A 22820-nucleotide genomic window follows, 5' to 3' on the forward strand; every position below is an offset into this window, starting at 1 on the left:
GGCCTTGCTCTATGGCTGATAGAGTGCAAAGTGCTCAAGCACGAACCGTGGGGGGCAGAGGGAGTGCAGTTCTTTTCCTGGGATCCTGAGGGTGGGTCCTTGCTCTGCCCCCAAGCCCTGGAAAGCCCTCCAATCTCCAATCTCCTTCCACACATGCCAGACTTGCGGAGGGGAAGATGGAAGGTTGGGAGAGGCAATGGAGAGGGTCAGAAAGCCTCACCCACCCAAAAAAAAAAAAAAAAAGGACTAGAGGAAGCTGGGAACTAGAAAAATGTGTCGCCCAGTCCAAGAGTGGAAGGACTTGATGGAGTGGGGGTGGGGGCCAGAAAGACAAACTGTGAGTGTTCGACATAGGAAAGTGAGATAGACGGGCAGAAACGAAGACCCACAGATTAAAAGAGGCCAAGAGCGGGCGGACTACATAGAGGTAGAAACTGTAATGGACAGATTGAAAAAAAAAGGAAGAAAACACAGAAACCAACAGTCAGAGAGATGAGCAGAAAGAGGAAGACTAAGAAGGTAAAAGGTGCCAGGCAGTGGTGGTGCACACCTTTAATCCCAGCACTTGGGAGGCAGAAGCAGGTGGATTTCTGAGTTCGAGGCCAGCCTGGTCTATAGAGTGAGTTTCAGGACAGCCAAGGCTTTTTTTTTTCTCGGAAAGAAAAAAAAAAAAAAGAAGAAGGCAAAAGGTGATAGAGTGAGGAAAAGAGACAGGGCTAAATGACTGGTGGGGAGAGGGCACGTGGGGAGAGAGAGAGAGAGAGAGACAGAGCACAGAGAGAGAGAGACAGAGAGAGAGACAGAGAAACACAAAGACAGAGAGATAGGGAGAGAGAGACAGAGACAGAGACACAGAGACAAAGAGAGACAGAGAGAGAGATACAAAAACAGAGCTAGGGAGAGAGACAGACACAGAGAGAGACAGAGACAAAGAGACACAACGACAGAGAGCTAGGGAGAGACAGACACAGAGAGAAACAGAGACAGAGAGAGACAGAAATAGAGAGAGACAGAGAGAGAGAAAGAGAAAGAGGGGGTGATACTGAGACTGCCATGTTGGGAAAAGACCAACAGGGTAAGAAGCAAACAAACACTCGGAGTCTAAAGTGAGGGAGTTCTGGGTTGAAAACAGAAGAGGCTGAGATCCTTCCTCTGACCCCAGTCTCAGGGCCCAAAACAACCCAAACTGATCGCCACCCCAGCGTCCCCAAGGGCTACCACTGAGAACGCCTCCTAGAGCCCGCTGCCTAGAGGCACTGCCACTCGCGGCGTCGAGGATTTGCCGAGCGCAGAGCAGGCGGGCACTGTGCTCCCGATCCAACGCCCCCGCTCCCGCCGGGCTGGACCAGGGAGAGGCCCACGATCGCCGAACCGCCCCCGCCACGGGCGGATAGGGAGCTAAGAGGCGCTGTCCTCCGAGAATCGCATCACTCTGGCCCGTCCGTGGGGGAGACCGGGTCAAGATGCTCCGGTCGCGCGAGCCCAAGGAGGAGAAAAGGGGAAGGCTGCCGGCCGGCCCGGGACGCCGGTAAAGGCCGGCCGGAGAGGGACTTCCAGAGCTCTGGGCCAGAGCAGAGCCGGGACCGCGCTCAGCAGCCGGGAGAGCCCAGCACGCACGTCGACCGGGAGGGCGCGGGAGCAGCGCGGAGCGCAGGATGCGCGCGACCCAGCCCGCGGGGCCGGTCTACACGGCCGCGTGGGTCACGTGGCCCGGGCGGGTCCGCCGCTGTGCCGCAGGGGGACAGGGGGTGCGCGCGGCGGGGGGCGGCGAGCGCGCGCCCGCCAGGCTCGCTCCCTGCGCGCTGCGCTGGCCCCTGGGCGCCGGAGCCGCCCCCGGCCCCCCCGCGCTCTGCCCGCCGCGGGCTGCGCGCCCTCTATATAGCGCGCCCCTGCCCGGTCCGCGCCAGGCCGCCTGCCACCGAGTGGGCACCGCATCGCGCGCAGAGCCCCGCAGACAGACGCCCGCCGCTGCCGGCGCCGCCCCGACGGCCGGCCCTCGACGCAGCCGCAGCCACCAGGCCCCCAAGGCCACCATGAAGAAGGAGGTGTGCTCCGTTGCCTTCTTCAAGGCGGTGTTCGCAGAGTTCCTGGCCACCCTCATCTTCGTCTTCTTTGGCCTGGGCTCGGCACTCAAGTGGCCCTCGGCGCTGCCCACCATTCTGCAGATCTCCATAGCCTTTGGCCTGGCCATAGGTACCTTGGCCCAAGCTCTGGGACCTGTGAGTGGTGGCCACATCAATCCGGCCATTACTCTGGCCCTCTTAATAGGCAACCAGATCTCGCTGCTCCGAGCGATCTTCTACGTGGCAGCCCAGCTGGTGGGCGCCATTGCTGGAGCAGGCATCCTGTACTGGTTGGCTCCAGACAACGCCCGGGGTAACCTGGCCGTCAATGCGGTGAGTGTCCACCAGACTGTGGAGGGATGGGCAGGGACCCTTCATGCTCCTCCATCTTGAGAATGGGTACAAACAAAACACCAGTGCACAACTTAGCCAGTAAGAACAGGTTGACCTTTCTCCTGGCCAACCTCCGTGCTCCTGGGTCCTGGCTTCTCCTCTCGTTCTCCCTCATCTACTCCTGTCGTCCTGTGCTGCTCTTCCTGGCCTAACTCCCCACGGATCCCTTCCATTTCTAGTCTCTCCCGTGAGTTCTTTCTTGTGATCCCTTTGGTGATGTAGTTTTAACGGGCCCACCAGAGAGCAATGGATAGTGACCGATCGTGGTCTGGAGCAACCGTGATCTCCCTGGGCTTCCAGTTTAAGAGCCATTACATGGAGGTGATCAGAGCACAGCAAGTGCTGTAGGGATTACATTTAGAAACCATGATGTGACGTACCCCCAGTACTGGCTCCCCCTTTTGTAACCCCCTGCTCCTGCCCCCTGCTGTCTCCCCATTTTTCCAGCCCTAGATTCAGCCCCCTGTCCCATGTGAACTGGGCTCATTAATCAAACACAGAGGAGGATTTTCTCGGCCATTGTCAAGCTGTGAGTCAGACACACTGGAGAGACGGGTTTGAAGTTGGCACCAGCAGCGGGTCAGGCATGGATAGGAGGCCAGGGGCTGTTTGCAGTAGGCAAACTGGGCAGCTGCCCACAGGAGGGAGGGTAAATGCCAGCTCATGGGGGCTGGGGATTGGGCAGAGCCGTTGACATGATGGCACCTAGGAAAACTCGCTGACACCCTACCCTCTGGCTACAGGCCTGAGCTTCAAGCTTGCGCACACTGAAGTGCAGTTTCTCCAACAAATAGCCTGTCTGGATCATGCATGGGACTTGGCTTCCAAGAGCTCAGGTTCTAGGTATCCTTGAAGACCAGAGCCTTGCTTGTCTAGCCTGTCACAGAGCTTGAAGGCAGCAGTCCTAACCCAGCTCTTCCTTGCAGCTCAGCAACAACACAACACCAGGCAAGGCCATGGTGGTGGAGTTAATCTTGACCTTCCAGCTGGCCCTCTGCATCTTCTCCTCCACAGACTCCCGCCGCACCAGCCCGGTGGGTTCCCCAGCTTTATCCATTGGCTTGTCGGTCACACTGGGCCATCTTGTGGGGGTGAGTAGTTCTGACACAAGCTAGGGGTGTCATGGAGAGGAACAGTGGAACCCCACAACACCAGCTCCTCCAGATGATAAGACCCAGGAGAGTTTAAGACCTGGTCTTAGTTGTCTAGGCTGTAGCTTTACCGAACCCTAGGTTTGACGTTGCCCTCCCGCCCCCCAAAAAAAAACCCTCTCTGGACTGAGAAACTGAGTGCATGGAAGGGGGGCGGGGGAGCTGGAGACTCAAGTGGAAGCAGAGGCTGAGAAGGCAAGGGGATGTGTTTAGGAAATGTGGTTTGGTGGGCAGCTGGGCTGCATGGGCAGGCAGCATCCTAGCGACAGAGAAGCCTGGATTTGAGTTGGGGCTGGTCCCCGCACTGTGTGACCCTGAGAGAGTCAGAATTCTGTGGGAGTGGAAGGGATGGCACCCTCCTCACTGTGACACCCCCCATCTACCCAGATCTACTTCACCGGCTGTTCCATGAACCCAGCTCGATCTTTCGGCCCTGCGGTGGTCATGAATCGGTTCAGCCCCTCTCACTGGGTGAGTGTGGGCCTTCCCCTGGCTCCTGAAAATGTGACAGCATACTGAACTGAAAGTCCAGGAGTGACTGGACTTTCTGGGTGTTCCAGAACTTGGGGGTTGGACAGAGATGCAGACAGGCAGCAAGAGAAGGGTGGAGTGAATCAAAGTCTTTAAAAGTACATCAGGGGGTCTGTGTTAATTGAGGATTTTGTCTGCCCCTCCGTGTATCTGTCCTCTGATGTTGTACTTATCTGTTCCTATGGATGTATTGGGGCTTGTTCTTCTGGGACTGTACCCCTGGACAGTGTCTCCATGTGTCAGCCGAGCTTGAAGCTCCAAAGTGTGGTAGAGCCTTGCTGGGCCCTGCACTTTGGGAGACACATGTATTGGTGGCTCATCTGTCTCCTCAGAAGGCTCACTTGCCTCTCTTTGGGGTGGAATTGGGAATCCTGTCTCTTCTGGGCTCTGCCTGCCTCCTCAGATGGTCTGTGGTCCATGACATTGTCAGTAAGGACTGGCTAACAGTATCAGTCCCTGAGATGAAATACACCTTTACTCCTGGAGGCCTGGAAATCTATGCGTCCATCTCCTTTCAGGGTCCATGAGGGTCTGTTCTGGTGGGGAAGATCTCGGTCCCTGAGTTCTGGGGCTTGCCTTCTGATTTAACCTGTCTTCACAGGTCTTCTGGGTAGGACCTATTGTGGGGGCCATCCTGGCTGCAATCCTCTACTTCTATTTGCTCTTCCCCTCCTCCCTGAGCCTCCATGACCGTGTGGCTGTTGTCAAAGGCACGTATGAGCCAGAGGAGGACTGGGAAGATCATCGAGAGGAGCGGAAGAAGACCATCGAGCTGACGGCACACTGACCGGCACCGGGCAGGGACCAGTCCCTCGGCCCCTGGACCACTGGGGAAAAGAAGACAGGAGTCTGAAGCACCTCCCCCAACATACTCTTGGCTGGGGGGGGGGGGGGGGAGGATTGGAGCCCCATGCCGCACACAGGGATGGGACGCTTGGGTGTGGGCCAGGGGCTGGAGTCTGACAGGAACAGGCCCTCTTTGAAATTAGGCAGAATGTCTGCCATAGCTCAGACCTCAAGAGATTGTGAACGCAGTGCCATGCTCACAGGCAAAGGGGTGACAGCCCTGCTTGTCTCTCCCAACCCAGTATTTCAAGTGCCAAAGCCAGCCCCCAGGTGGACAGAGGGGACATTCCCCCAGAGCTCTTCAGGAGAGGAACAGATGGCTTATCCAGCGCCATCTTATTTATTTCTGGTCAGGGATGGGGGAGGGGGGAGCGCTGCTGGTATTTGGGTTGGGAATTTCCTAATAAACCAATGATCTTCATGCTGTGCCTTCATCTCGCTCCTGAAGCCTCTTGGGACAGTGGCCAGTCACACCTCCCACTTGTGATGCCACACTCTTGCGCATGCTTACTAGACACTACAAAGAAGACCAGGAGACAAGTTCCCAGAAAAGAAAGGGAAGCTATAGCCCAGGGAGGCAGAGAGGACCAGAGAGCTGGCTGGAGGGGAGCTCAAATGTAGAGATAGAAGGATACAGAAACAGCACAAGAGACCGGGAGAGGGCTGAGGGCTGAGAACAGGGTGCACATCCAAGTCACAGTCACGAGTCCCTCCCAACCATCCCCCTTCAGCTACGTCAAGTCCTCCACTTGAGGAGGTCCCAAGTGTGCCAGACAGAGTGGAGAAGTGAGCTAGCCACAGCTCCTTGGGATTCCAAAGGGTTGACCGGGTTCAGTGCCCAGTGTCCCCACCCAGAGCTTCCTTTCTGGGTCTCCCGATGTTTCCAAAAGGCAGTGTGCTGGGAGCCCATGCTCAGAGGTTCACAAGAGCACCTTCCTACCCAGCTCCTTCCCAGGTCGCTTTTGCCCTTTGGAGGTGGGGAATGATCTATCACACCCTCCTCCCCTCCCGTTCTGTCCTTGCCTTCTCGTCCAGTTGCCCTGACGCTCAGGAGGAGTGGGAACGTGGTGCCGAGTGCCTCATTGTGAGAAACAGGGTTAAGACCCATGACTGCTCAGTTCCCAGGGTCCTGGTGAAGGAGCCCAGAGCGGAAACTGGCCGCTGGCATCCAAATCCTTTTTGTTTGTTTGTTTTGCAAGACAAGGGTTCTCTGTGTAGTCCTGTCCTGGAACGTGTTCTGTTGACCAGGCTGGCCTTAAACTCAGATCTGCCTCCTTCTGCCTCTCAAGTGCTGGGATTAAAGACTGAGCCACCACTGCCCGGCCTTGCTACAACAGGGGGTGATGGACCCTTACGTTGGTATATATTTATCTGCCCCATGGGTGGCCTTGGGGAGGAAAAGAGACAGTGGCTGCGAGTTAGACACTGGTAAGGACAGCACCTCTGAGAGATGAGTGAGCCATGAGGTCTGCTCTGCACACGCTGCCTGACCCAGCGACTCCTCAGCAGACCCTCTCCCTCGCTCCTCAGCTTTGCTTCAGAAGGGTGGGAGGGAAGAAGGGTGGGGAGAAACTGCAGACCCAGGCTGGGAGGCCGGAACACTTAGCCCTCCTTCAAAACATCCTGGGGTAGAAAGGCAGAGGAAACTCTGGACCCCCAGCCTACCTGCCCCACAGGCTCCCTTGGAAAATCAAGCAACAAGATGGGGGTGGGGAGGGAACCTGCACTCCTGGCTGCAAGTGACAGGTACAGCCAGCAGGGGGCAGACTCGCCCATCAAATCCATGCTCGACACTTCTCTAGGCCTGGGCTCTGGCCATGCAAGGATGGGGCTATTCAAGAGCACAAAGGTGCTCTTAGCTCTTGGATTAGATTCCCGAGACCACCAGGGAGCAGCCTTTCACTAGCCCACTCATTTCACTACCCTGGAGAAGGCTCAGAAGGGAGCAAAACCTCACCAGCTTTCAGACAACTCTGATAACACCCCACCCAATATGGACCCCCAAGGGGTGTGTGACAGGGTGCACAGGGGACCTATAAGAGACAGATCCTCGGCAGGGGTGGGGCATCTAGCCAGAGGGTCTGCAGCTTCCTGCGGGTGACATCTTCCTTGCTGCTGGGTGAGGATCCAACCAGGGCTTTGGGCTGGTAGGTTGCTGTGGTTGGGCTGTTTGGCCAGCAGGGGGCACTGCACACCTGCATGTAATGGTTCATGGACTGACAAAGACCTATGCAGGCACACACACACACACACACACACACACACACACACACACACACACTAATCTTGCACGCCTCTAGGGTTCCAAGCCGTGGCACTGGCTGCCTGTGCTTAGGGAAGTTGTATCTTTCCTGTGTGCTCCCCTTCTCTCAGCAAGGGCATGATCATTCCAGATGTGTAGAGCCTTGGTCCTGGCGCCCCCCCCCCCCATGCCTTAGCCACCACTCAGTCTTCTCCAGCACACCTGTGTGAAGCCATACCCAGGAACGCATGCTCTGCTAGCTCTCTGAGACACTTCTCTGCCTGAGGATGGAGTGTAGGAAGAGCTCAGATTCTCCACTTGAAGCCTGTCCCACCTCCACAATCTATGCCTCCCTCTGGAAGCTGCCAGTTTCCATCAGGGCCGGACGTACAAGGCACTGGGATAGATGGAAGAGGGTGAGAGCTAAACGTGGGCATTGGTGGGCACAAGGGAGCTGGTTAGATTGTTGGGCTGGAGAAAGGATTTGGGGGGAGGGGGGTCTGATCTCAGCTCAGCCCCTTCCCTGATCAACAGTGAACAAGAGTATCTATCCGACCTGACCTCAAAGCCTGCCCGTGTTTGGCTGGCGTCAGGGAGGTAACTCTGAGCCCCTTCCTTCCCTTTGTTCTCTCTTGCTGGCCTCGCCTCCCCGGGTCTGAGAAGGCTTCAACAGAGGGGACATGCAGAAGGAGCAGCCAGGGGTGAGGCTGGGACAAAAGGCTTCTGAGCTCTAAGCCTGGCACTAGAGTCAGGACTGTCTGGGCCCAGGAAAGTGCTGGTTGGGGCAGGAAAAACAGAACTGGGCAATGCCTGCCTGCCTGCCTGCCTGCCTGCCTGCCTGCCTGCCTGCCTGCCCCGAGGGGATAAAAGACCTTGTCCCAGGCTAAGCAGGATCTAAGGAGGCTCTGTCCTATGTGATCGTGAAAGAAGCCATGGCTGCACTTAAAGCCCTTTGCCTCGGAAACCAGAGCAGGGCTGCAGGTGGCACTTGGCTCTGACCTGCCAGAGGACAAGACCCCTCCCCTTCCAGCTAATCTCCACTGCTGTGCCCTGGAGGTGAACCTGATAGCATTTCTGACTAGAGGCACTTTCCGGGTGTCTGCAGCCGCTCCTCCCAACACATGGGGACAGAAGAACAGTACCTATTTTACCAGCAAGGTGTTGAGATAGCAGAAGCAGGCAGTGGGTGAGGGGCGCAGTACACAGGGTCAGTCAACACGCTCCTGTTTGTCTGGCCCAAAGCTTTCCACACAGGCACCACTGCTGTTGGAACATGTGCCAAGCCAGGCTAGGTCAGCTATGGGGACTGTGGTAAATGCCCTTCCTTGTACCCGACCCAACCCAGGAGAGGGCTGAGAAGCAGGCCTTTGAGGGACACTGCAGGTGCCCCTCAGGTGCCCTCATCAGTTGCTCAAGCCTGCTTTCTCTATGTAGCTCTCTCTGACTGCTGGGGAGGAGCACAAGGCTTCAGGGGGGAACTGCACCTGAGAGCTGTCCTGAAGGAGAGGCGGGAGAAACACCCCCTCCTGTGTGGAGGGGACTCAAAAGCTCATTTAGAGACACTGTGAGTGTTTGGCCCTCTGTAGTAAAGAGGTGAGGGTGGATGCAGAGCAGGAGGAAGTAATCTCTCCTGGCAGGTTGGGCTTAGACGTTCAGACTTGCCATTACTCAGAGGTAATGGGGAGCCATTGAAACTTTGGTGGGCAGTGGGGTGATGTGACCAGTGTGGCATTTCGGAAGGACCTCTGACATAAGAGAAAGGCCATGTCTGCCTAGTGCCATGGGCCTCTGAGTAGGGTAAGGGCTACAGTTGAGCTGTCAGATGGGAGAAGGCTTGCTGGTTGCCTGGCTTCCTATATAGGATGGGAGGAACTCAGAGGAAGCAAGGAGTTTGGGCAGAGTGCAGAAATCTGAAGGATGGAGGAGATGCCTCAGGGAGAGAGAGACACCTGTGCCAAGCCTGATGGACGACCTGAGTTCAACCCCTAGGATCCACATAGTAGGAGAGAACTGACTCCCGAAAGTTGTCCTCTGAAATTAGATGTGCATATACTCATATACACACAAAAAATGAAAATGTAAATAATAGTATAATTTTTAAGAATAAGAAAGGGGGCTAGAGAGATGGCTCAGTGGTTAAGAGCACTGACTGCTCTTCCAGAGGTCCTGAGTTCACTTCCCAGCAACCACATGGTGGCTCACAACCATCCATAATAGGATCTGGTGTCCTCTTCCGGTGTCTGAAGACAGTGACAGTGTATTTGCATACATAAAAATAAATCTTTAGGGCTGGCGAGATGGCTCAGCGGGTAAAAGCACTGACTGCTCTTCCAAAGGTCCTGAGTTTGGATCCCAGCAACCACATGGTGGCTCACAACCACCCGTGAAGAGATCTAATGCCCTCTTCTGGTGCGTCTGAAGACAGCTACAGTGAATTACACCGGAGCTAGCAGGGGGCCGGCAGACGTCCTGAGTTCAATTCCCAGCAGCCACATACATGATAGCTCACAGCCATCTGTACAGCTACAGTGTACTCATACACATAAAATAAATCTTTAAAAAAAAAATCTTTAAATAAAATAAAATGATTTTTTTTTAAAAAAGAATGGGAGCCGGGCAGTGGTGGTGCATCCCTTTAATCCCAGCACTTGGGAGGCAGAGGCAAGCAGATCTCTGAGTTCAAGGCCAGCCTGGTCTACAGAGTGAATAACAGGATAGGCAGGGCTACACAGAGAGGCCCTGTCTCAAAAAAAAAAACCAAACAAACAAAAACAAAAAAACCAAGCAAATAAACAAAAAAAAATGGAGAGAATGATCTGGGGCCAGCAGAACAGTGGGAAGATTACTGAGCAGAGCTTTTTCACCCGACGAGGCCAGGAGAAGCGCGGTGCATGCCTGGCTCCAGGAGGTTCAGCCTGGGGGTCAAAGGTATATTTATTGTCCAGCATAAAATAGCCTGAAACTGACTCTAAGCTGACGTCTCCCCCAATCCTGATTATCCAGCATTACATCAGTGAGAGGCTGTGGGAGGCAGGAATGACAGTCGCAGATGAGACCACAGAGACCTCCCATTACAGTTGGGCCCGCGTGGCCTCCAGTCCCACCAGCTGGGCCTGGCAGCACAGACTGGGCAGAGAGGTGGGGATGAGAATGAGAATGGGCAACGGAGGGGAAGGGGAGGGACAGCGGGGCACTGGCAAGAGCGTGCTGTGCCCAGTAAGAAACCAAGGGTTCCTCTAAGGAGAGGAAGGGAAATCCAGGACAGAGTGGGAGAGGGAGGGGTCTGACTCGGACTGGGAGGGGGAGGCTACGATAGAGCCTGTGGTCCAGAATTGGAGATTTCCCTGGAAGATGTCAGAGGGTTCAGTCATATGAGAGGGCAGGAGGGCAGCCGTAGAACTGGCAGATGGGGAATGAAACCGACCACACAGTCACCTGCTCTCATTACCGAGCCTCTCCTGTAGCCAGTCTCAGTGCAGGACACTATTTATAGAACAGAATGTGATCCTGCCCCCCTGGAGGGCTGATCACCACCAGTAACACCAGGGCGACCACGGCGAGAGTGTGCTGACTTGTATACGGAAAGGCTTTAGGTATGGCGGCAACATGCAGAGATGTCCTTAGGTCAGAGCAGGTGAGTTAGGAGGTCCAGGCAAAGAGTATGAAAGGCTCTCCATGAAGGGGGGAGGGGTGTTAGAGATGGCAGGATGTCAGGGGACAAGGACGAGGGAGGGAGGCAGGATGAGTGGGACCCCACAGGACCTTGTCATTCTGGATCAGACCTCCAAAGAGGGTGACACAGCCTAGCAGAGACTGCAGCTGGACAGCAGTGGATGATCCATCTGATCTAATAAATCACGGGAAAGGGGGCTTTGAGTGCAAGGCCCTGAGGGGAGGCAGAGAGGCAGGACATGAGGGAAAGAGCACAGGGGATCCCTACCCGTGGACAGCAGAACTGTTCTGGGCATGTGCGGCAGCTGTCACAGTTTGAGCGAGCGTCCATGTGATGAACCCCAGCTGCGTGTTCCTTTCCACACAACCGGGACCACATCCTCAATCAAGCTGACTGTTTGTGCCTGTGACCTGGAAGCCATGTTTTAGGGGGAATGGTGGAAAGAACTTAATTTGACACCTAGGCTTATGGGGTACAGAATACACCCCGTATTTTTAGACGGAGAGACTAGGCAGTTAGGCAGCAGGCCTTGGATGTGGGTTTCTCCATGATCTTGCTGTCTCTAAGCTGGCATTAGGGACCTGACTTCCACTCCCCAAGCCCCCAGCTCCCAGGCTAGACTTCTCCTTTTGGCAGCCAGTTCCAGGAGGTTCCAGCTCAGTGCCCAGTGCTCCCGCTTACTGGCCTGCCCCTCCTGTCAGGTGAGCCTGAGTTGGAGCCGACACGACACGTGAGCACTCTGTTCCTCCCACCCCCAGACATGCACAATGCCATCAGCAGGCTCCCCATCAGTTTGAGCAGCTTGCTCCTAAGGCTGCAGTGTGCTGGGGGCACCTTAGCTGAGCTGGGGAGGCTGCCACAGAAAGGGAGGCCAGGAGAACGGGGAGGGGTCAAGAGACCTGAGGGGACAGAAAGAACCAGGGAGGGGAAGAGGCAGCAGGACCTGAAGGCTAGCAGGTGACAAGACATGGAGCCAGGGCTGTGTAGCAGGGCTTACCTGCTGGTTGGCGGGCTATGGACGGCCATCAGCAAGGCGCTTTTCGCTGAGTTCCTGGCCACAGGCCTGTATGTTTTCTTTGGTGTGGGCTCCGTCCTGCCCTGGCCTGTGGCGCTTCCCTCTGTGCTGCAGATCGCCATCACCTTCAATCTGGCCACAGCCACAGCTGTGCAGATCTCCTGGAAGACCAGCGGGGCCCACGCCAACCCCGCTGTGACCCTGGCCTACCTCGTGGGATCCCATATCTCTCTGCCTCGGGCTATGGCCTACATAGCTGCTCAGCTGGCTGGGGCCACGGCTGGGGCTGCTCTTCTCTATGGGGTAACTCCAGGCGCTGTCCGAGAGACCCTTGGGGTCAACGTGGTAGGTGCAAAGAGGCCCAGGCATTTGGCAGATGATAGGGCACTTGAGGGAGTCAGACGGTCAGGATGAGAGGCCAAACAGAAGGAAACAATGTAACTGTGCACCCAGAGTTGCACCGAGCCATTCACCTAGCTCAGACGGAAGGAGTGGTAAACAGCTGGGATGGACAGACAATATGAAGGGGAGGGAATCAGAAGGACCCGGGCAGCTAAGAGCTGTCAGAGCTGAGCAGAGCTGGGCTTGAGGGAGAGGGAGAGGCGCTCCCTAACTGGCCTTGTGCTTTCTCTAGCCTGCCGGTTTCCCTGTTTCCTAGGCCTGCTTCACGCCCCTAGTCATCTTTGCTCCATCTGTTTCTACCTCTACCCCAAGCCCCTCCAGTCTTTCCTCAAGCTTTCTCATTCCTTAACTTCAGTGGCACCCCTTGAACCATGGACCTCACTCAGTGGCAGAGTGGGAGACGTGCTAGGCGCTTGCACGCGGAGCGGGCATCCGGGTGTGGTGTGAGCCGGCTGCGCAGACCCCGCGGACCTCCTTAGGTTCTGATGTGGTGTCAGCCCTCAGCCGAGGAAAGCAGGAAGGACTAGGGAGTCTCACTGTCCTGTGCTCAGAGCCCAAGTCCACTCCAGTGTAACCCTCTCTGCCAAGGTCCACAACAGCACTTCCACTGGCCAGGCCGTGGCCGTGGAGCTGGTTCTCACGCTGCAGCTGGTGCTCTGCGTCTTCGCCTCCATGGATGGTCGGCAGACCTTGGCGTCCCCAGCTGCCATGATTGGGACCTCTGTGGCACTGGGCCACCTCATTGGGGTAAGGGACAAAGGGGGACCCCATGCATGTGCACATACTGGAGCCCTCCCTGGAGAACCCTACAGGACCCTAAAAGGCCAGGAAATGATGTTCCCTCTGAGTCCCTAGTGTCTTGTGGCTGAAGGAATGCCTTCTAATATGGGGCTAGAGTGGGGGGGGGCAGGGTGCGGGGGTCTGAGCTAGGACAGTGGAGAACGTCTTCCTCCAGGTTGCCTCAAACTCCTCATTCTTTGCCCTACACTTCCTTACCAGATCTATTTCACTGGCTGTTCCATGAACCCAGCTCGCTCCTTCGGCCCTGCCGTCATTGTTGGGAAGTTCGCAGTCCATTGGGTGAGGTCCTCCACTGGTAGCCTTGAGGGTGTGTGTGTGGTGGGATTAGATAGAAGGAATAGAGATAGCAGGTTTTGCTATTAGGAAGCCCGAATAGAGTTGAATAAACCAGCTCCTGCCCCCCAGGCTATTTAAACCACCCAGGAGAGCAGATTTCCCTACATCCAAAAAGCCAAGGGGAGTGTCCTGGCTTGCACTGACTTTCAGCTCCAAGATCCTGCAGTATCCAGGGACTCCCACAAAATGGGCCAGGGCAGAAACTGCAGCCTTAGCCCAGCCTTCTTCTTGCTGTCTCCTTCTTCACTTTCTCCAGCTGGACCAAATTTCAAACTTGAATAAAGAAAAGACAAACAGAAATAGACCACACAGAAGCACAGACAGAAACAGCAATAGCCAGAGCTAAAACAGGAGAGGTGAGAGGAAGGCGCAGGAGTGGGCGAGGAGACTGGAGCCCAGCTTTAGCTTTGGCTGCACTCTCCAAGGCCCTACTCCGGGGAAGGCAAGGTTCCCTCACCCTTGGGCTCACAGTTCTCAGGTTCCTGCCTTGTAGGCACTTGGTGAGTCTCTGGGGCTGGGGCTGGGGAATCCAGTCAGTGCTAGGGAAACAGGCAGGTTTCTGAAACTACCCTGTGCTCACAAACTCCATCTCTCTCCTCAGATCTTCTGGGTAGGACCGCTCACGGGGGCTGTCCTGGCTTCGCTGATCTACAACTTTATCCTGTTCCCCGACACCAAGACTGTGGCCCAGCGGTTGGCCATCCTTGTAGGTGCTACAAAGGTGGAGAAAGTGGTAGACCTGGAGCCTCAGAAGAAAGAATCACAGACAACCTCTGAGGACACAGAAGTGAGCGTGTGACAGCCTCTGGCCCCTTGGGCTTCCAGGGCAGGCTGCCGGTGGGCGCCATTCCTTGCATGGCCTTGGGCTTGAGGCGTCCCTGTGTTCTAACAGTAGGTACCGATCTTTATCCCTGACCAAACAGTTGCTTCCTTCCCATTTTCCCTCTCTTGACATACATTGTGCAGGCTGACCTTCTATTCACAATGCCCCCCATCCCCACCACCCCCAAATGCTTGCCTTATGAAATCGCTGGGACTTAGGTACACCACCATGACTAGCATCTACACTCATAGACAGAAAGAATCTGGAAGTAAATCCCTCCAGTTAATTTTCCAAGGCCTGCTCTGCCTTGCCTTCTTGCTTTCCTTTTTTCCTTCCTTCTTTCTTCCTTCCTTCCTTCTTCCTTTCTTTCTTTCTTTCTTTCTTTCTTTCTTTCTTTCTCTCAGTGTTTAAATCTTTCCATGTGACATGTTCTGTCTGGTCATTTTCTTTCATGCTTTGCCTTTGTTGGTCCCCTCCCTGGCTCCCCTCCCAATACCTCCTGGCCACTTCCTGCTGGTCCTCACCTTACCCTCCCAAGGTCCTCCACTTCTGCTGAAATGTTGCTTTCGTGTTACATGCATTCTGTTGCCCTCTTCCCCCAGTTCTCCTAGTGCCCCTCCCTAGTCCCCCAGTCTACCCCATTCCCCCCAGTGCTCCCTCCCTAGTCCCCCAGTCTACCCCAGTCCTCCCAGTGCCCCCTCTCTAGTCCCCCAGTCTACCCCATTCCCCCCAGTGCCCCTACATGCTTTCTTCTTGTCCCCATGGTCGAGGTTCTAGTCTTGTGACTCTCTTTTGTTTCTTAATGGCAAGAGCAAAGGGAGGGGGCTGGAGAGATGGCTCAGCGGATAAGAGCACTGACTGCTCTTCCGAAGGTCCTGAGTTCAAATCCCAGCAACCACATGGTGGCTCACAACCATCCTTAATGAGATCTGATTCCCTCCTCTGGGGTGTCTGAAGACAGCTACAGTGTACCCACATATAATAAATAAATAAATAAATAAATAAATAAATAAATAAATAAATGTTAAAAAAAAAAAAAAAAGAGCAAAGGGAGGCAGAAATCACTCAGCAGGACCCCAGGGGGCAGAAATCATGCTGCAGGACCCCAGGGGGCAGAGATCACGCTGCAGGACCCCAGGGGGCAGAGATCACACTGCAGGACCCCAGGGGGCAGAGATCACACTGCAGGACTGCAGGGGGCAGAGATCACACTGCAGGACTGCAGGGGGCAGAGATCACACTGCAGGACCCCAGTGGGCATCCTGGGCCTTGGGATCTCATCTTTGGAGGAATGGAAATTGGGCCCAAATGTCCATTCTCCTGGGACTCTGATGAACCCCCAGACTTTCCCACGGAGAAGAGGGGAATGCCAGTCTTTGGGACAGCCTGAGCTTCCTGAAGGGTTTCTCTGTTCTAGGTGTGGTTTGGGGGTTTCCTGAGTTCAAAGGTCACTCTTCCAAAAGGCCTCTGTTCCTACTTCCCAAACGCCCAGGAAGGTCTACCTGGGACAAGGTGACCCAGAGGAAGCTTCTCACGGGAAGCCCCCGCCCCCATGTGGCACTCAGGTCCATTCCCTGGGCCAGAAGCCTCTGAAGTCTGACTTTCAGCATTGTGGCCCCAAGGAAGCTGTTAAGTCCTGTTAAACAGTGGGACCATAGGACGGCCCAGAAAGTGGGGATTACAGGCTGGGTGCCTTTAGAAGCCCCTGGGGTTGAATTGGTTTTGCTACACACTGAAGACTCAAAGGAGATCATGGGGTGGTGGGGTATCCTGTCTGGATTTCAGCTTATCCACTGTGGAATGGGCACACTTCTGCCTCTGGGGGTGCTGTGGCAACGATGAGAATGCTTTGGGGAATTAAATGCTGGTAGAGCACTCCAATAAATGATGATTATTGTTGCAGTTACTGTAATTATTGGGTTTGGATACAATTGCTGTTGGTAATGGCAAGGAAGGGGGAGGGGGATGCTTGAGCGGGAGGGGAAGGGAAGAGGAAAGGGGGAGGGAGGGAGGGAGAGAGAGAGAGAGAGAGAGAGAGAGAGGGCTCGAGCGAGTGCAGAAAGGTAGAAGGCTGCCTTCCACTGGTCAGTTTACTCAGAGCCCTGCCTTCTGCCCGAGGTCTGCTGACCTGGAAGCTTTGTGGGGGTGAGGTTGGGGGAGGGATCCTGGAATGAAGAGATAAGCCAATTCGAGTCAGTTCTCATCTCTATGGCACCCATCACCATGGTACCCTGAGATGCAGCAGCCAAATCCATTAAAAAAAAAAAGACAAGTGCTAAAGTCCTTTTGCGCATCTTCCAACGGTCCAGGATGAGGGAGGGAGGGGCTGCCAGAGTCTTCCAAGGGCAGGTCCATGGACCTGTGACTGCGGCAGTGGCCAGTGGCCATGGCCCAGCATCTATGTGCTGCATTCTACGATGTCATTGGTGCCAAGGACTAGTCATGTTTCTCCAAGCTGAGTCCTTCTCACCCATCTTCATGATCTTGAAAAGACGTCTTGCTTCTTGTGCCCTTTTATAAGCAGGGACAGCTATGTTCGTGTGTGTATGTGTGTGTGTGTGTGTCTCTGTGTGTCTCTGTGAGTGTGTATGTGTGTCTGTGTGTGTATGTTTCTGTGTCTCTGTGTGTGTCTCTGTGAGTATATGTGTGTGTATGTGTCTGTGTCTCTGTGAGTGTGTGTGTGTGTATGTGTCTGTGCGTCTGTGTGAGCATGTGTGTGTCTGTGCGTGTGTGTATGTATATGTGTCTGTGTATTTATCTGTGTGTATGTGTGAGTGTGTGTGTGTGTCTGTGTATGTGAGTGTATGTGTGTCTGTGTTTCTGTGAGTGTGTGTGTCTCTGTGAGTGTGTATGTGTATCTGTGTGTGTGTCTCTGTGTGTCTGTGTGTGTCTCTGTGAGTATATGTGTGTGTATGTGTCTGTGTCTTTGTGTGTGTGTGTCTGTGTGTGTCTGTGCATGTGTGTATGTATGTGTATCTGTGTATTTATCTGTGTACGAGCGAGTGAACAGAAGACACGATTGACTTGCCAAAGGTCACTTGACTCCATCGCATAGACCCCTAAGGTGTCCCTTGCTTCCCCATTAGAAATTTCTAAAATAGAGCTCCATGGGGTCTCAGACAAGCTGCAGTCATGGAAGGAAGAGGCGGGAGCTAGAGTGTTGTCGCAGGGAGCTCCTGTGGTAGGCTTTTAAGCCTCTTGACAAATTATCTCTGTGGCCCCAGAGCCAAGCACACACTGGGTGCTCAATAAAAGTTTGATGAATGAGTGACTGAGGCTGGGCAGCTGGGGAGGGAAAAGAGGCAGCAATTGATCAAGAAGAGGAAATTTCAGAACGTGCAGCTCCAAATGAGCCAAATGGCAGCAGCTGAGAAGCCTCTGCTCCCATGCGGGGCTGGGAGAGGGTCGTGTCTCTGCCACCACTCTGGAGCAGCGGTGCGCTCTGGAGCAGCGGTGGCAATCCTCGGATTTAGGTGTGGGAAGCACGGAGGTCCTTGTGCTCTCAGATAAGCACTTGGGAACAAAGAGTGTTAAACACACAGGCTAGTTCCTTCAAAGGGAGGGATGCAGGTAGGTGGTGGTGGCACAGCCTTTAATCCCAGCACTCAGGAGGCAGAGGCAGGTGAATCTCTTGAGTTAGAAGCCAGCTTGGTCTACAGAGGGAGTTCCAGGACAGCCAGGGCTACACAGAGAAACCCTGAATCAAAAACCAACAAACAAAAAATACGGTGCATAACCTGTTATCTGCCCAGAGTGGAAGTGGTTAATAACCTGGTGACCTTTGAACCATCCACACATGGACAAGACCACACCAGATCACCCCTAGATCCTTCTCATGAAGTTGTTAGAATGCATCTTTATGGAACATGTCACCTGTACTTTACAAAGAATTCTGATGTAGTTGCATCCTAAGCTCTCCTGTGCACACAGGGTTGAGCTATCACCACCAGGAAAATCTTCACCCAATGGCACTATGCTTAGATATGGCTGCCACTCCTGGTCAGACTCCACAGTCTGACCCAACACCAGACACTTAGGCACGGTTAACCAAACTGCCCTCTTGCCTCCCGCAGATGGTTACTCTGCTGGCCATGGTGGTCACGGAGATCCCCCAAAGGGACCCAAAAGAGCAGGCGTGGCATGGGGGAGAGCTGGGGGGCCATTCTCACCGATGGGCCTTTTAGCACACTCCGTAGGGAGGACCAGAGGACAGGAAGGCTTCCGGAGAAACGAGGAACTAGGAATCAGGTTAAAGCTGGAGAGCACTGGAGGTTGGACAGGCCGAGAAAGCCAAGGTTAGCTTCTCCTTCCCTGGAGACTTTGCTAGGACAGTGGCCATCTGTTTGGACAAGGGGGGAGCCGCCCTTCGGCTCTCCAGATCTCAGGGCTCCAGCTGGAGAAGTAGGCTTCACCACCACAGTCCCTTGGGGACAAAGGGTCTGGGGAGGACGGAGGCCCACCAGGCAGGCCCTCAGTGCTCCCCTCCTGTCTCTAGTTTGTCAGGGGAAGTTTTTAATTAATGGTGTGTAATCTGATCTGGCCCTTCTTCCTGCTGAGTACTGCTTTCAATCAGTGGGGCCATCTGCAGTGGCAATTCATAATTCTCTCGAGGGGGAGGGGGACTCGGGATGGGTGCCTTGGTGATTAATACAATTAGCCTTTTGTGTTGATGATTGTCTTAGCGGGAGCAGATGATACGAGCCCAGAGCCCAGGCAATCACTTCCGATTGGCTGGCGGGAAGCCCCTTGCCGCCCCACCCGCACCCTGCCCCCACTGCTGGTTTTTTAACTCAGAGCCCCAAATATAAAGAGGACAGGCCTCACCTGGGACCATATTGTGCAAGGAGGAAGAGGCCAGAGAGGGGCCAGACTCTGAAACACATTTAGTCCCCAGGTTTAAAGGAAAATAAGGACCAAACCAGAGATTTACTTTCCAAGAAAATCACTTTGCCCTGAGGGATTTTTCTGCCAAGGCTGAAGAAAAAGATAGGGCTGGCATGTAGCTCTGCCTGCTGAGTGGTTGCCCAGCATGTGCAATGCCCCAGGTCTGACCTCCAGGACTACATAAACCTGGTGTGGTGGCACGCGTCCGTAATCGGAGCACTCAGGAAATGGGGATAGGAGGGTCAGAAAGTTTGCCCGAGGCAGGCTAGCCTTACTCTGTAGACTGAGTTGGCCTTGAAGAGAAAAGTCCTCCTGCCTCAGTCTCCCAAGGGACTGTAGGCTCTCAAGCTTTCTGGGTCATGGACTCATTTACTGTGAAGAGACAGCCAGCAGAGCTTTGTGACACCTGTTGTTATGTGACAGAGTCAGATCCCATGGTTCCTTTCACCACCGTGGAAGACGCAAGGTCATCCCCGTGAGCACAGCTGCTTCCGGTGTGGTTCGCGGCAAAGCCAGGGCTGTTACTAAAGAGGACAGACAGCACTGCCTCCTTTCCATTCTATGGGCTTAGCGGAGCCTGGAGTGTGTGTGTGTGCGTGTGCGCGTGCGTGCGCGTGTGCGTGCCCGCGCTGGGCTTAGCAGAGCCTGGAGTGGTGTGTGTGTGTGTGCCCGTGGGCCCTTTCGTGCATGTGTGCTTCCCTGGAAGTGAAGTGGACTCCAAAGGAAAGATGACCTGTCACACACAAGAAGAAAAATAAGCTGGGCGGTGGTGGCACACGCCTTTAATCTCAGCACTTGGGAGGCAGAGGCAGGTGGATTTCTGAGTTCAAGGCCAGCCTGGTCTACAGAGTGAGTTCCAGGACAGCAAGGGCTACACAGAGAAACCCTGTCTCGAAAAACAAAACAAAACAAAACAAAAACAAAACAAAAAACCAAAAAAAAAAAAAAAAAAAAAAAAAAAAAAAAAAAAAAAAAGAAGAAGAAAAGTAAATAACAGTGACCTTCTCATGGCAGAGAAGCAGATCGCTGTGGCAAGATGGTAGCTAGGCAAGCTGGCTTGGAGGAGCTTCAGGACTGAAGGCGGCTGGGAGCAATAGTAGCTAAGTAAAAAGGGGGGTTCTGAGGATTGGAAATTCATATGAAACAAAACAATGGGAATCAAATGTGGTGGTGTATACCTATGGTCCCAGTACTCCAGAGACTGAGGCAGGAGATTCATGGGCCCCAGGCCAGCCTGAGCTCTTATCATGACTCAACCACACACACACACACACACACACTCATTTAAGAAAAGAGCCATGGGCCATGGGGTGCTGCTGAGCTCCTGGACTGCTTGGTGGCCTGGAGGAAGTGGAAATGGGAGGAGAGCTGGCTAGATGTATGCCCTCTGTATTGAACCCCAGGCCTGCATGTGTTCTGGCAAGGCCCAGGACAGACTCCAAACACCAAGAGAGTGCTTAGATTTGACTAGACTCCAGCGGAGGTGAGGCCTGTGAGCGCTCTGAGAGCAGAGGAGCCCCACCAAGACCCCAGAGTCTAGCCCTCTGCACCCCACAGGATTCCCTGAGCTGGCTTGCAATCCTAGCTTCTCAGATTGTACTGCATCTGAGCCAGTTTCCAGGATAGCCTACAGCTGATTGCAGCTACAACCAAACTTTGTTCCGCATCAACTAGGGTTAAAGTCAGCTTGGGGGTCTTAGAAGAAACTCAAGTCACTCAATCCTGGGCTTCTACCCCTGTGTCCTGGGGGGCTGGGAAGGGAAATAATCCTTCTTCCTTCACAGATAGCCCCTCCCCTAGCTCATTCATTCTCTTTACGTAGTAGGCCTTGGTCTTCTTGGGTCCCTGACTTTGTGAGGTGTGAAGTTTGCAGAAGATTTGAACAGGGATCCTGAGAACTACTTCCTTTTTTTTTTTTTTTTTTTTAATGTATTCACCATTGTTCTCTTCAGACACACCAGAGGAAGGCATCAGACTCCATTACAGATGGTTGTGAGCCACCCTGTGGTTGCTAGGAATTGAACTCAGGACCTCTGGAAGAGCAGTCAGTGCTCTTAACCACTGAGCCATCTCTCCAGCCCAGGGAGCCACTTCCAAGACACCACTTCTAGTCCGAGGTGCTGATAGGGCCCTCTCCCGGGAAGCCAAGGACAAGGGTGTTCAAGTCAGTGAACGCCTGGCTCAGAGGAGTCGGCTTTGCAGGTGTACTAGCTGATGTAACGCTGGCAAACCACGGCAGGAAGGAAGGACTGTCTCTCTGTGACGGTTAGAGGAGGACCAGATGGGTCAGGACAGTATGACCCCAGCCATAAGCGTGCGCTGCACATGCCTTCAGTGAGGTCTGATCTCCCATCGTCCTACCGTAGGCCTGACTGTATTTCCAGTGGGATCACGAAGAGACCTTCTGGGTTTCAGAAAGCTGCCTTTGGCTCGAGCAGCCAAGTCCAGCCTCATCCTCATTGTATTTCTTCACCCAGGAACGCTGCCCTCACCTCACTTCTTGTGTTTGTTTGTTTTTTGTTTTTTGGTTTTTTGGTTTTTTTTGAGACAGGGTTTCTCTGTGGAGCCCTGGCTGTCCTGGAACTCACTCTGTAGACCAGGCTGGCTTCAAACTCAGAAATCCACCTGCCTCTGCCTCCCAAGTGCTGGGATTAAAGGCATGCACCACCACTGCCTGGCTGTTTTTTGTTTTTTTCAAGACAAGGTTTCTCTGTGTGTACCCCTGGCTGTCCTGGAACTCAATCTGTAGACCAGGCTGGCCTCGAACTCAGAAATCCAATTGGTTGTTACGTTTACAGTAATTTCTGGGGACCTTTTCCATTTGGGAATGCAATCTTTTGTTCAAAATATGTAGATATTTCTTCTTTGTCTTCTTATTGCCCTGGTAGTGGTTTTTATAAAACAAAATACATCAAACTGCACAGGGTTGGATGGTTAATGAGTAAAGTGATGAGAGACAGACAGACAGACAGAAGCAGATGGAGAGAGACAGAGAACACCAATATCAGATCCTGGTTTGAGGAACAGCATAATACCCATATGAATAATATCTTTGCCATCTTAAAAGTCATAGGGTGATATCCTTGCCATTTTTAACAAAGCCAAATGATGACACGTTGGTCAGGTGCTTGCTAATGACCTTGACGTCCTGATGGGTGAAGAGAGAGGATTACCTACAACACTGCCCTCACCGGCTCTCCTCCATGGCTCAGAGCAACGCTGGCGAATGCAGGGAAAGAGAAAAACCAAGCTTGATAGATTTTTTTTTTTTTCAAGAGACAGGGTTTCTCTGTGTAGCCCTGGCTGTCCTGGAACTCACTCTGTAGACCAGGCTGGCCTCAAACTCAGAAATCCACCTGCGTCTACCTCCCAAGTGCTGGGATTAAAGACGTGCACCACCACCGCCCAGCGATTTTTTTTTTTTTAACCTCCAGCTTAAGGCCAGCTGCAGTGGTGTCAGAGAGAAAGGCAGGGAGGAAGTTAAGAGCTAATCAAGACAGAGCATCTAGCCATGCAGTGGCCACTATGGGCAGTCATGGCAGGGGGTCGGCAGAGCCAAGGTCTGCAATCATGTCTCAGGGAGAGAGCCTTACAGGGCAGTCATATTCAGCAAAGCCGCAGAGGCAGGCACTGTCAGTGAGGGGATTACAGGAGTCTGAT

General features: G+C 53.9%; 2 protein-coding genes across 2 annotated transcripts; both read left to right on the forward strand.

Moving 5' to 3' along the window:
- Window positions 1–1549: 1549 nt before the first annotated feature.
- LOC116082115 (aquaporin-5) lies at window positions 1550–5405 on the forward strand. Its single transcript, XM_031358925.1, has 4 exons — window positions 1550–2396; window positions 3383–3547; window positions 3995–4078; window positions 4740–5405. Exons 1-4 carry the CDS (start codon window positions 1656–1658, stop codon window positions 4923–4925), a joined length of 1176 nt encoding a protein of 391 aa, XP_031214785.1. The 5' UTR covers window positions 1550–1655; the 3' UTR covers window positions 4926–5405.
- Window positions 5406–11866: 6461 nt separating this feature from the next.
- Window positions 11867–14252, forward strand: Aqp6 (aquaporin 6). The gene is made up of 4 exons (XM_031358933.1): window positions 11867–12259; window positions 12905–13063; window positions 13316–13396; window positions 14055–14252. The coding sequence occupies exons 1-4, from the start codon at window positions 11867–11869 to the stop codon at window positions 14250–14252; spliced, it is 831 nt and encodes a 276-aa protein (XP_031214793.1).
- The last annotated feature ends 8568 nt before the right edge of the window (window positions 14253–22820 follow it).

The sequence above is a fragment of the Mastomys coucha genome, unplaced genomic scaffold (assembly GCF_008632895.1).
Source record: "Mastomys coucha isolate ucsf_1 unplaced genomic scaffold, UCSF_Mcou_1 pScaffold11, whole genome shotgun sequence".
Classification (NCBI taxonomy): domain Eukaryota; kingdom Metazoa; phylum Chordata; class Mammalia; order Rodentia; family Muridae; genus Mastomys; species Mastomys coucha.